The following is a 12,249-nucleotide window of genomic DNA, read 5'->3' as shown; positions in this document are numbered from 1 at the left end:
AAGCTGCCTCCTCTGTCCTTAGCCCTCCCTCATCTTTGTGAAGCATCTGCTTGGTTTCTGGCTCACGAGATGCTCTCGGCTTCTCCTGTGTACTCAGTGCCCCAGCCCTGGAGCAAACCATTTCTCCAAGGAGACGTGCCTTGTGATTGGAAAATGAATTCGGAAATCAAGGTCTAGGCACGGGGTATGCTCACTGGGTTTCCCTTCTCTGGGGTCAACGTGAGCCTCCTCGGTGAGCAGACCTAGGACGTGTGTCTTATGGAAGTTTCTACAACGTGAATATGCTCCTCCACACCCATACCCACATCTGCGTGTGCGTGCACGTGGCCATGAGCTCAAGTCCACGCTGACACCTCCAGGTCCCCTGCAGCACCACACAGGGTTCATTCTACCACCCCCCCTTTTCTTATTTATGAGTTTCTTCTCCAACAGTGAGAAACCCCTCTCACCGTCTGCAATGAACAGTCAAACCTTGGTTTGCAAGCATCATTCGTTCCAGAAACATGCTTGTAATCCAAAGCACTCGTATATCAAGGCGGATTTTAAGAACCATCGGCTCAGTTGTGATCATGTGACGTTCAGCGTCACGTACAACTCGTGTCGCAAGACATCGCTCGTTTATCAAGTTAAAGTTTATTAGAAACGTTTGCTCGTCTTGCGGAACACTCACGGAACAGCAATCCAAGGTTTTACGGAATTAACTCATTTACTCGGTGCTAGAGTAGAGCTAAAGTTGCACTGGAGTTGGTGACCCCATGAGCCCCAGTGAAAACAAATCCGCTAACTAGAGCACAACATCCATTTACCTACAGTAAGTCATTCCAGTAACGTAACTTCTGTTCCCTGCGCCCCTTACCCCCTCCAAGTGGTAATTTTGCTCATTGAAATACAGTTCGGGTCACTGTACAGACACTAACATGATTTTTTTTTTTTTTAACATTTATTCTTTTTGAGAGAGAGAGCATGGGCAGGGCAGGTGTAGAGAGAGAGGGAGACACAAAACCGGAAGCAGGCTCCAGGTCCTGAGCTGGCTGCACGGAGCCCGACGTGGGGCTCGAACCCGTGGACTGTGAGATCGTGACCTGAGCCAAAGTCGGAGCTTAACCGACTGAGCCACCCAGGAGCCCCTAATTTTTAATACGTTTTAACGGAGGAGGGGGTTCACAAATGCAAAAGCACGTAGGGCCCACGCAAGCCACACCGTGGCCCGTGGTGATGCAGCTGGGGCTGCAAGGTTTTCCACTCCGCACGCTGTGTGCTTTTGGCCCAGGCCACGTGGGGGTCTGGACTGCGTGCAGTTCCACTCGAGTTCCACTCGAAAAGCTGGAACGTGAGGGTTGTCTGTAGGAGCCACGCAGGAAGCTGCGTCTTGGGGACCAGGAGAGCCAACGAGACGGGACCCCCTTGTGGCTCTTCCCCGTCCCCCGGAGTCCAAGGCTCTGGTCAGGAGCGCCCTTGGGAAATGAGGATTGGTGCCCAGGAAGCAGTGTGTCAGGGAGCGTTTTTAAATCCACATTACTGTCTGTGCAGCACACGGACGATTTTGATGGGGCGGTAACGTCCCCCTCAGCAATTGCTCACATCGGCAGTTCGTACGCGGCCAGTGTAACTTTGCCCTTTTCTCCACTCCTGGGTGCTGGCCGCAGTGGCCCCGGGGTCTGCATCTCTCCGTCTCTGCTGACACGCTACACCCTTAACAGGTGGAATTTAACAACATTCCACCGGATTCATTTGAGATTATAAATAGAATTACCGATTTTTTTCCAAGTCACTCGTGTTTATGCCAGTTTATGAAACGTGCGGTTCTACACACCACGGACGCGACAGTGTGGGGTGCAGCCCGAAGAATAAGCAATTATTTGCCGCGAAGAACCCAAAATAACCCCGTCAGGTGGTGCCCAGGGGCTTCCATCAGGGGTGGGGAACGAGCCGTTGTCAGTGTCACCGCACCGTGGCTCGATGTCACTGCTGTCCGTGTCCTTTGTTCAAGCATGGGCTCCTCGACTTCAGTGCCTGTATGACACGGTGAGCCTGCAGGGAGACGCGGAAGGGGGGCCATGTGCCTGCCCCCCAGCAGGCAGGACTCGGTGACAGGTGCTCAGGCCCTCCCCCTTCTGTCCCCCCCCCCAGGTGAGCTCAAAGGTCACAGCGGCCTTGTTTCTGTGACTTCATATGCGAGTGGCTGTTGTGACATGTGCCCTTACAGGAGGGGGACACTGTCCTGTTGAGAGACACAGACCCCAGCGTGCCACACGCAGCTCCTCTCCTACCCCCATTACCCCCAAAGGAGAGCAAGGAGCAGACAGGGGAGCCCGAGCTGGGGCCGGGGCCTCGGGGAAGGTGATGGGCGCCTTCCTCTCTGGGTGCTGCGTCCCAAGAGGGGGCCGGGGACACCTCTGGGATCGGTGAGCTTCGTTCTCAGTCCCAACTTAGCTTTGAAATGACAGGAAGAGCTTTCCACCTGTGAAGTGAGAGTTTTGTCAGATTAACCCAGAAAGAAAAAGTAAACCCCAGGTCAGGGGCCCATCTCTGCCACCCCCCACCCCCACCCCCACCCAGGCTGCTCTTGGAACCGTCCTCTTACCAGAAATGCAGCTGGGCTCCTTTAATGGTGCAAAAAAGCCCCTCCGTCAAGCACTGGCTTGGCTCATTCAGTCCGCTGACGACTCGAGGGCCCAGCGAGAGAGTCACAGGGCACAGCCTGGTCCACCTGCTGGGTCTGCCTCCCGCCCCCTCCCCGCTGCTGCACCTCAGAGGAGACACAGCTGCTCCTTGGGCTCCGGGCTCCGACCCCACGGCTGCCGCTCTCTGGGGACCTCGGCTCCGGCTCCGAGCCCACTCCCCTGGGGGCGCCAGCCACGTGTCAGGACGTCTAGTTGGGGTTTTCTTGTAAAGGGGGCGGAGAGCTGGGCATCATCCGTTTCAGTGTTGCTGGTTTCCCCCGGTTTACGGTTTGCAGTAGCCAACTAGGGGCAAGGGCAGCATTTAAGGAACGAAATGGAACAGGGGTGCCCGGGGTCTCGGTCAGTTGAGCGCCCACTCTGGATCTCCGCTCAGGTCGTGATCTCATGGTTTGTGAGTTCAAGCCCCGCGTCGGGCTCTGTGCTGACAGCTCGGAGCCTCCTTGGGATTCTTTCTCTCTCCCTCTCTCTGTCCCTCCTCGCCTCGCTCTCTCACTCAAAATAATTAAAAAAGAAAAGAAATGGAATAAAAACAGCACAAAATAGATGAGGGCCCGGCACAGGATGAGCCCCAGGAAGCTTCTGTTGTGTTTGTACGAGTGTGAAGTTCTTGTATGTGGGACCATAACGCTGGTTTCTTACGAGATCGTCCTCACGGAAGTTTGAAAACTGCGGGTTCTATTTTACCACGTCTCCAACTCCGTCTGCTGGGTCACTTGCCTCAGAATTACCTGGAGGACGGCCTGGTAGTTAACACGCAGGGTCCAGATGCCCACAGGGCACGTCTGAGGGCAGGGGTGGGGAACCTGCACTTTGGTCCCCTGGTCTGGTCTTGTGTCCCTGTGCCCCACATGCTTGGAGCTGCTTGCCCTGCGGACCAGTTCTCTGTGCTCCTCTACATCAGGACCTGGTCCATGCAGGGGCGCGGGGGAGTGGGTTGTGTGGGGCTCAGTGTCCCCACCTCCCTGCCTGGTGACTCAAGCACTCAAGTTGGTGGTCCTGTCATTTTAACAAGGTTTCACAGAGCAGAGACCCAGAGAATCTCATGTAGCAACTGCTCAGATCATATGTTTTTTTTTATTTTATTTTATTTTTTTTTTTGAGAGAGAGAAAGACAGTGTGAGCAGGGGAGGGGCAGAGAGAGGGAGACACAGCAGCCGAAGCAGGCTCCAGGCTCCGAGCTGTCAGCACAGAGCCCGACGCGGGGCTCGAACCCACAAACTGCGAGATCATGACCTGAGCCCAAGTCAGATGCTCAACCAACTGAGCCCCCCAGGCGCCCCATGCAACGTGTTCAAAACTCTAAACTGCATTGTCCTCCCTCAGCACGTGCGATGTCTGCGTCTTTGAACCCGTGTGAAGATCGGATGCAATGGCATGTCTCCCTGTGTCACCTGCGAACTCTCCCGTTGGAGCCCCTGGAACCGCCGCCTCCATCTGGTCCCCTCCCCTGCTGGCTTGTGCTGCCTACAGGGGCCACCGGTAAGTCTCGGTCAACCGAACATCACAGAACATCACGTCGAGGGGCGATGGGGGGGCTGGTCCTCCGGAGAAGGGGCTGAGGGCCTTCCCGCACTCAGCCCCCTCCCACACTGGGGGAGCCCAGACAGCCCTGTGTTTCCTTTCCTGCTCCTGTCTCGTCAGGGGGACATCGTGTGGCTCCTGGCTGTTCCCTGACACCCCTGCCTTTCCCTGGGATGACATTTCCTGACCTGTGTCACCAGCCGCACAAGGAGAGACCCCAGCCTTAGTTAAGACCCCCCCCCCCCAGCTGTTCCTGGAGTTTCTGGGGAGGCTCTCATGAGAACCCACAGAAGCCATCTCATGTCTTCCCAATTGCCCGTGAAGCTTGTCTGGGCTCTGATGCAGGCACGACCCCACCTGTGTGGGGGGAGGCCCACCCAGCTGCCTGCCCTCATGAGATGCGTGTAGACTTCACTGAGTTAGGGCCACCTGGCCCCAAGCAGGAAGGAGGACAGGGCCCCTGCTCTGGTCAGTGTGTGTGCTCCTGGGTCACACAGAAGCCCCTAGAACCTCCACCCTCCCTGCAGCACCTCTCAGGGTGTGGATCCCCGAGCCCCAGTCTCCCAGCAGCCCCCGTCCCCTCCTGGCAGCCCCCATAATCCCAGCCTGTGGGCTCTCCCCCGCCCCATCCAGGTCCCCTGGGCGAAGAGGTGCCCCCAGGTGCCCTATTGCACAGCCCGTAGATAAGACGGCTCTGAATCCAGGTATGGACCCGGCGGGCGCGAGCTGGGACCTTGTGGTCCGGGTGTTTCCCTCGTGTCTGTGCCGGCCCTGGGAGGAGCCGACACACACAGTGAGGGCCTTGCCCCTCTGGGCACCCAGCTCAGAGCAGCAGAGTACTGACCATCAGATGTCGGCACCACTGGCTGTGACCGGTGAGCCAGAAAGCCTTTCTCCCGGGAAATGAGCCATGACAGGTGTCCCTGCTGGGTGTCCCTGTGGAGCTCAGCATGTGGACCCAAGTGCCCTTCTGGCCTGCTGGGCTCTCCTGCCCTTGGGACCTTCTGGAAGGCGTGGGACGCAGTGAGAAGTGGACCTTCCAGCATGTTCCCTGAATTCCCATCCACCCTCCGCAAAGCCCTGCTCCCCACCGGGACCAGAGAGACCTCTTCAAGGGCACAGTTCTGGCTACGTCCCTCCGGGGCCTGAAGCCTTCAGATTAAGGCCCAAATCCTTCCTGTGACCCTGAACTGTTGATGGGGTTTTGGGGTGATGGGGGTTCGCAGCTGATGGTCAAGAAAGAATTCTCGAGACATAGTTGGTGCAAAAGAAGGTGATTTTATTGAAGCACGGGGACATACCTGTGGGCGGGAAGAGCTGCGCTCTGGGTCGTGAGGAGTGACTCCTTCTCTACTGTGGAGGTGGGGAGGTAAAGGCAAAACGGAGGTTTCTAGAAGGACTTGATACGCTAAAGAGGACCCAGCAGACACCAGGGGCCTCGCTGCTGTCAAAGTTGTTCCCCTCTACTAAGGCCTTACCACCAGGAGGGGCGGGGCTCCTGGACAAATGCTCTGCTCTGTATTTGCCTCGAGCATTTGTCCGTAGGCTTCAGGTCACGAGGATGTTCGGTTTCAGCCCCCGTTTCCTTCTGGCCTGTGTTCCCCCATCCCTGTGGAGGGGAGGGTGATGTGGGGGCTCCGGGAAACTGAGTCTACAGGTTTGTAGGGATGAAGCCGTTGATAAGACCGCCTTTGCCTTGTAATTTACTAACAAGATATGTGTAAACTGATCTCAACCATTTGTTTTTCCCTTTTGTCCTTGGGCAGCCTGGAGTGCCTGAGGAAAGAATGTCACCCATATCCCACCTGGGGTCCGGGGATGCTAGCTTGTGCTGGGCCTCGGCCTGCCTTGTGGTCCCTCATCACTGTCACAGCGTCAGTTAGTGTGTGAGGTAATGGCGGGCTCTTGGTCCACGTGCAGGCACGGGGCTGGGACCACGGGGCTCCTCGGTGGGTCCCTCCCTGGTCCTTGACGGTAGCTGGACCTTCTCACCTGCCCCTGGGCTGCAGGCTCCCAGGAAGGACCAGCAGGTTCTGCAGGGGCCGTTTCTGAGCAAGTGTCGGGGTGACCGTGCCACGGCCGCCCTCTGTCCGGGCGATCGCTAGCTCCACCCAGACTCGGGGAGGCCAGGACCCGCCTCTCGATGTGCTGTCCATGAACTCACAAACCTGCATCCTCCCAAGTTGTGGCGGGACGCGGAACAGCCAGATAATGGGGTGGGTCCACCTGCCCTGATGCCCCATTTATGTTTCTGGGCTCGACACCAAAGCACAGAGTTGGGATTTTAATAGTCTCGTGCACCGGCCCTGGGGTGACTCCTAGCGGGAAGTACTCAGCGTCTTCATGAGATTCAGGGTGAGAGGTGGGGCATCCACTGCTCCCCTGGGGGCAGCGGGTGCATGTCCTGAGTCAGGAAGGAGACCCTCACCTCCCCTCTGAGCACTGAGCAGCAGCGTCACGTTAAGTGGCTTATTTTCGCGGCTTTTCTCCTCGAGTGAGGGGACCCCAGAGCGGTCGTGACTCCTACGCGAGCGGGCGCCTGCAGACCAAGGCTGGAGGGAGCCTTGGAGCAGGTGTGGCTGTGCCGAGGGAAGACCACAGAGGATGGGTTGGCATCGGACGCAGAGGCCGGCGGGCGGTGGAGGCCGTGAAGGCGCAAGGCCAGGAGACGTTGGCACAGTTCTCCCTGGCGGATGGGCAGCGGGTACCTGTGCCGGCGGGGGTCCGTGTTGAGGTGGAGGTGGGAAGGGCCCGCAGCCGGGCTCTGATGGACACGATTGAGCCCTGGGGTGCCCATTACGTGGGAGAGCCTGTCACTCTGTCACACACAGGCGAGCTGCGTGCTGTGAGCAGAGCCTGACCCATTGAGATTCCCCCAAGGTGACCGTCGGGGTCACAGGTTTGTTAAAACACTGCGCAGGGGGGCGCAGGGGGGCGGTGGGAACAGCAGGAGCGCGGCCCTGCCCTCCCGGAACTTCGACTTACCTTGGGGAGACAGATCATAAAATGCTAAATGTACCCATAAGCACACTACTTCAGTAGTCACGCCATGCTGTCACGAGAGTGACCGGGTGGTGGGGGGGTGGGGCACAGGGGTGTTGGGAAGTACTTTCCGGAAAGGCATCTTGGGGGCCGAGTCCTCCGAGGTGAGACTTGCAGAATTCAAGGGGCAGAAGGACCTTCTGGCCGGAGGAGAGAACAAACACGGAGGCCCCGAGTCAGGAGGGAGGCAGGGAGGCCTGTGGGGTGGGAGGGGAGCCAGGGGCTCGCCATCCAGCTGGATTTTGTGAGGAGTCTGGATTTTACTCTAAGGGGAAAGGGAGGGGTCAGACCTGTGGGGCTCACGGGGGTGTCCAGTGCTCAGAGGAGGCCACGGGGGAACTGGGTGCCCGTTCTCAGGAAGGTGCTCTGGGTCACGCTGGCCTTCCCTGTGGTCCCGTCTCTCCAGGTGGGCAGCCGTTAGAGCTCTCAGCTGAGTGCCCTCTGCCTTTGTGCTCCCATTCACGTCAGGATATTAAAGCACAGGAAGCGTTCGGTAAATTCCGCGTTCCTCAAGAGGACAGCGTGGCAGTAAGAGGCTGTGATGGGCGCCACGCAGGAGGGAGGCCATCGCGAAGCTGTCCCGGAAGGGTGCCGGCTGCTTTGGGAGAAGAGCCCCGGGGCCTGCAGCGCGGACGCTGGGTCTGGGGCCCCCTTCATGTCACCCCTGTAGGGCGGTGTGAAAGCCATCACGGTCCCCCTTCAATTCCGGATGCCTCTTCTGGGCTTCCCCGTCGAGCACGGGGCCCTAGCCTGGCAGACTGGGGTTACCTGTGGGCTTTGGTGGCAGTCACGGTGGCGTTCTGCTGCCGCTGTCTCTTCGCCTGACCTCGAGGGACCCGGCTCCGCCTGCCTCTGGGTCACGTCGCTCATCTGGCCCCTTGGCACCCGAGTCGGTACAAGAGTCAGGGGTGTTGCACGAACATGCCGAAAGGCGGGCAGTTTACTCCCTTCTGGAGATCGCGATGGACACTGTCTCCTCCTCCACCAGGTCACAGAGCCTGGTTCACCCACGTCCACCCTTCGCCATGTGACTGGGATGCTGGAACGCGGCGAGCGGCGTCAGATCCCGTGCGCGGGGGCTGAGAGGCCCTGGGGCGGAGCATGGGCGGGAAATCTGTTGAGAGGATCAAGTTCGAGGCAAGGGCACAGGCCCAAAAAAGACGCCCATTTGAAGCCCAGAGAGCTTCTCTGACACAGACGAGTGGGGAGTGTGGTCAGACGTGGCCACGTGGGTGAGGGGGCTTCTCTGACGCCGACCTCATACGCAGCTGCTCACCCTGCAGCCCTTGCTGCGTTTCCAGGGATAAAACCCTAGATTGCAGCTTACCGCTTGAGTGACGGTGGTGACCTCTTTATTCCTCCTCCAGGGCCCCAGGGCTTGCTTTTAGGGGCCACATGATGTGGTCAGAACGCTTTCCCTGTCCCCCTTCATCAGCGCTTCCCGCTCCAGGCCACCGACGCGCCTCCTGGAATGGTCAGTGGCATTGATGGCACAATTTTCTTGCCTTTTTTTCTTTATTTTTTTCTTTTTTAATGTTTATTTATTCTTGAGAGAGAGAGAGACAGAGTGTGAGCAGGGGAGGGGCGGAGAGAGGGAGGGAGACACAGAATCAGAAGCAGGCTCCAGGTTCCGAGCCGTCAGCACAGAGCCCGATGCGGGGCTCGAATTCATTAATTGCAAGATCTTGACCTGAGCCGAAGTCAGTCGCTCAGCGGACTGAGTCACCCAGGCAGCCCCGTGTTTTTCTAAAGGAATATTTCCTGTCTCCGCTGAGGCTATGATGATTTGCAGCACTGAAAAGAAACTGGTAACTAAACATTCTGCTTTCAGTTTTCTTCTAGAAGTCTCTCCAGGTGAGCCGCATAAGTATAGGAGGAGGTGGGGCGGGCAGGGGTCCAAAGTGCTCTTCTGTGTTCTGAGGTCAGTAGCGAGTTGAAATAGACCCATTAGATCTTGGGGAAGAGGTCAATATTCCGAGGACACCTACTGAAAGCGGTCTCGGGAGCGCTCAGAGGGAAGGGCTGATTAAATTCATTTAAACAAATGCCATCTGTTATTGAGCCTGCGTGTGCCCGCCAGGTCCTGCGGGAGCCACACAGGACTAAATGGCCCTGCCTACCGGGCACATATAGATTTCCCAGGGAGCCTGCCCCTCCATGTTGGAGTGGCTCCGCGCTGGGCGGTCACCGGGCAGGGGCGCTCACCAGGGGAGCCCTTTGATCCTCTGTCCTAGGAAAAGTTTTACAGCGTTTTGTTCTGAGTTAACCTTAGGCCAGGAAATTAACACTGACGCGGTACAGTTAATCAGCCACAGATCTTACTCAGAGTTTGCAAATTAGCCCACAGATGTCCTTTTTCTGGTCCAGGATCCTGCATTTAACTCTCATGCCCCCTTAGTTTCCTCCAGTCTGCATCTCGAGGAAGTTTTAGCTCGTAGGTTTGGGGGATTCCCTTTCTCAACAGCTTTACAAATGCAGGTCCCCCTTCGGGGACCTCTGCTCCGGAATATAATACCGATACTGATAATAATACTGTTTCTAGTAATTCCTAGTAATGGTGAATGTCTCTTAGGTGCTTCGTGTACCAGACGCCGTTCATCATGTTACATTTCGCATCATGTGAACCTCACAACGAGCCTGTGAGTTGGGTTCCGTTACCGTCCAAATCTTTCAGCAGAGGAAGCGGGCACAGAGAACTTAGGCGACAGAGCAGCTAAGCAGCGGAGCCGGGATTCAAACCCGCGCAGGCGGGCTCCAGAAGCCCCGCGGGTCTGGAACCGCCGTGGTCGTACTTCCTCCGGGGGCCGATGGTGGTTCTGTGATTGCAGACCGCGGGGCGCTGCGACACGGCGGACGAGATCCGGGACACAGGTGGTCAGAGCAGGGCTGTTCCAGAGTTCTGTCCACAGAGGAGGAAGTCCTGTCCCCGGCCAGAGAAACTTCCCGGAGCAGGTGGCAAGTCAGCTCATCCAATACTCACAACCCCAGCTGATGTCTGCCGGGAAGTAGGGACCTCCCAGGAGAGAGCTTCCTTGTTCCCCACAGGCTGAGTGCAGACGAGGCTGTGAGGCCAGAAGGGCAGGCCTGAGCAGGGCATGTGAGGGGCCTCCAGTGCCGAGCCAAGGATCGCGGTCTGCTCCCTGCGGGGAGGGGGAGATCTGAGGCAGGGGATTTCGCAAAGATGTAAGTCGGCAGAGTGGAGGATAGATCTGGGCGGCGGGTCCCAGATTACATGCCCAAATGTGAGCTGGAGATCACGGTCAGAGCAGTCCAGGGAAGGAAAAGCACCTGCAGAGAGGAGGGGGGTGGGTCGTCTTTGTTACACAGAAAGCCTGACCGGGAAATACGATAGCTTCTCATGGGCAGGTCTTTGTCAACACGTGGTGTCCTAGTTTGGGCCCCTCAGAAGGGGACCAGAGATGAGGGCTCTGAGGCGCAAAGCCGACCTGAGGAGCAGGGGGCCAGGGTTTAGTGAGGAGATGGGGGAGCAAAGCAGCCTCCTTTGTGAGCGTCCCGAGCTAATCCCTGGGAAGCTCAGATGATAATGTAAAACAGGCTCCTTAGAAAAGACCCCCGACGGGGGAGGGGTCTGAAGTACTTGTACAGGGACTCCTGTCTGTGACCGTTGAGGGCAGCTCCAGGGGGGTGTTAATTCCAACCCCTGCCCGGCCCTTGAAGCAGAGAGAGACATGCCCCCCCAGGGGTCAGGGCCCCAGAGCAATGGGTGGGGCCACGGGGCGTCTGCTAACAGGGCTTGGCGGATCCAGGAGAGCGAGCGAAGCAAGACAGATCTTTCAAAATGGCATAAAGTGACATGTTTTCATCAAAGCCACAGAAGTTTCACCTGTCAGCTTTCGATGGTGGAGGACACGTACACAACGCTGACACCAGAAGTGTCACGAGGGTGGGAGGGCCTCGGGGAGGACCTGGGTGGGGTTTAGCCCAGGGCGAAGGACCGGCGCGTTCCAAGAGGCACAGTGGCATCCCCGCGGAAGGGTCTGTTTGGTGGGAGCAGTGCTGTGCGCGTGGAAAGGGATGGCGTCGTGCCTGGAACAGAGGTGTCGGGAGGAGGGAGTAGGATGCTCTGATGACGTCCGCAGGGAGTCCCGCAGGGTCCTCTGTCCACAGGGAGCTCCGGGCTGAAGAGTGAAATGACGTGTTCCTGAGCGGTGGGCACACGAGGTAGAGAGGGTAAGTGTGAGGGCCCAGAGTCAGGACCCCCTCCAGCCATGGGGATCAGGGCAGGCTGCCCGGGAGCACTTCCGTTAGATCCCGAGAAGCAGGTGGGGTTGGGACAGGTGAAGAAAAGAGACTCGGAGCCAGATACAGGGACAGATTTTCTCCCCCGTGCTTGAAGAAGTGTAGACTTTAATTGATAGCCGTGGAAGCCTGTTGAACTGGGACCGGCAGTGTCAGAGGACAGGTCGGCCAGGGGACTGCGGGGGCAGGAGCTGGAAACAGTGAAATTGAGAACAGGACGTATGATCCGGGGAGATGAACCAGCCGGATGGTGCGTGACGCCAGGCGAGCGGCTCACGTCCAAGCTCGTGCCCTTTTGTGGCTCAGAGCGAGGTCCAGGCTTTACCGTTGAGGCAAACTCGGTGGGGCTGGCCAACCTTGAACATGTCTCACGGGTTAATTAGTTTAGGTTTTCCTGCTCTTCCAAGATTTCACTCTCGCAGCCGTAGCTGCCTCGCTGCCAGCGGGAAGCCGTGGGCAGATCCAAGACGGCCGGCGGGTGAAGTGCATCGAAATGCATCCGTCCAAAAATTCTACAAGTCTGTTACCAAGTGACAGTGTTTACTGCCGTGCAACAAAAGTTTGTTTCAAATGACCTTGAAGGAAGTTGGACCGCCTCCCGTGTCAGCCACGAACAGATGGAAATGTGCGCGCAGACGGCAAGAGAAGAATTTATTTTGAAAGCTCTTGAAAAATCATGTCTCCTACCAGCGTCAGAACACGTATCAATGTAAGAATACACTCTTCTGGCATAAACAATGAG

The 12,249-nt window shown here is 57.5% G+C and overlaps 1 protein-coding gene across 1 annotated transcript in view; it reads left to right on the top strand.

Annotated features, from left to right (window-relative positions):
• Positions 1 to 5,460, top strand: part of CNIH3 (cornichon family AMPA receptor auxiliary protein 3) — a 135,007-nt gene extending 129,547 nt beyond the window's left edge. Inside the window, exon 6 of the mRNA XM_019436115.2 lies at positions 4,008 to 5,460. Within this exon, the coding sequence (XP_019291660.1) occupies positions 4,008 to 4,041 (34 nt within the window). The 3' untranslated portion in view covers positions 4,042 to 5,460. The remainder of the gene's footprint in view (positions 1 to 4,007) is intronic.
• The last annotated feature ends 6,789 nt before the right edge of the window (positions 5,461 to 12,249 follow it).

Source organism: Panthera pardus, unplaced genomic scaffold, assembly GCF_024362965.1.
Source record: "Panthera pardus isolate Hobbes unplaced genomic scaffold, ASM2436296v1 HiC_scaffold_21, whole genome shotgun sequence".
In the NCBI taxonomy this organism is placed as follows: Eukaryota; Metazoa; Chordata; class Mammalia; order Carnivora; family Felidae; genus Panthera; species Panthera pardus.
This window is presented reverse-complemented; position numbering and strand designations above follow the sequence as displayed.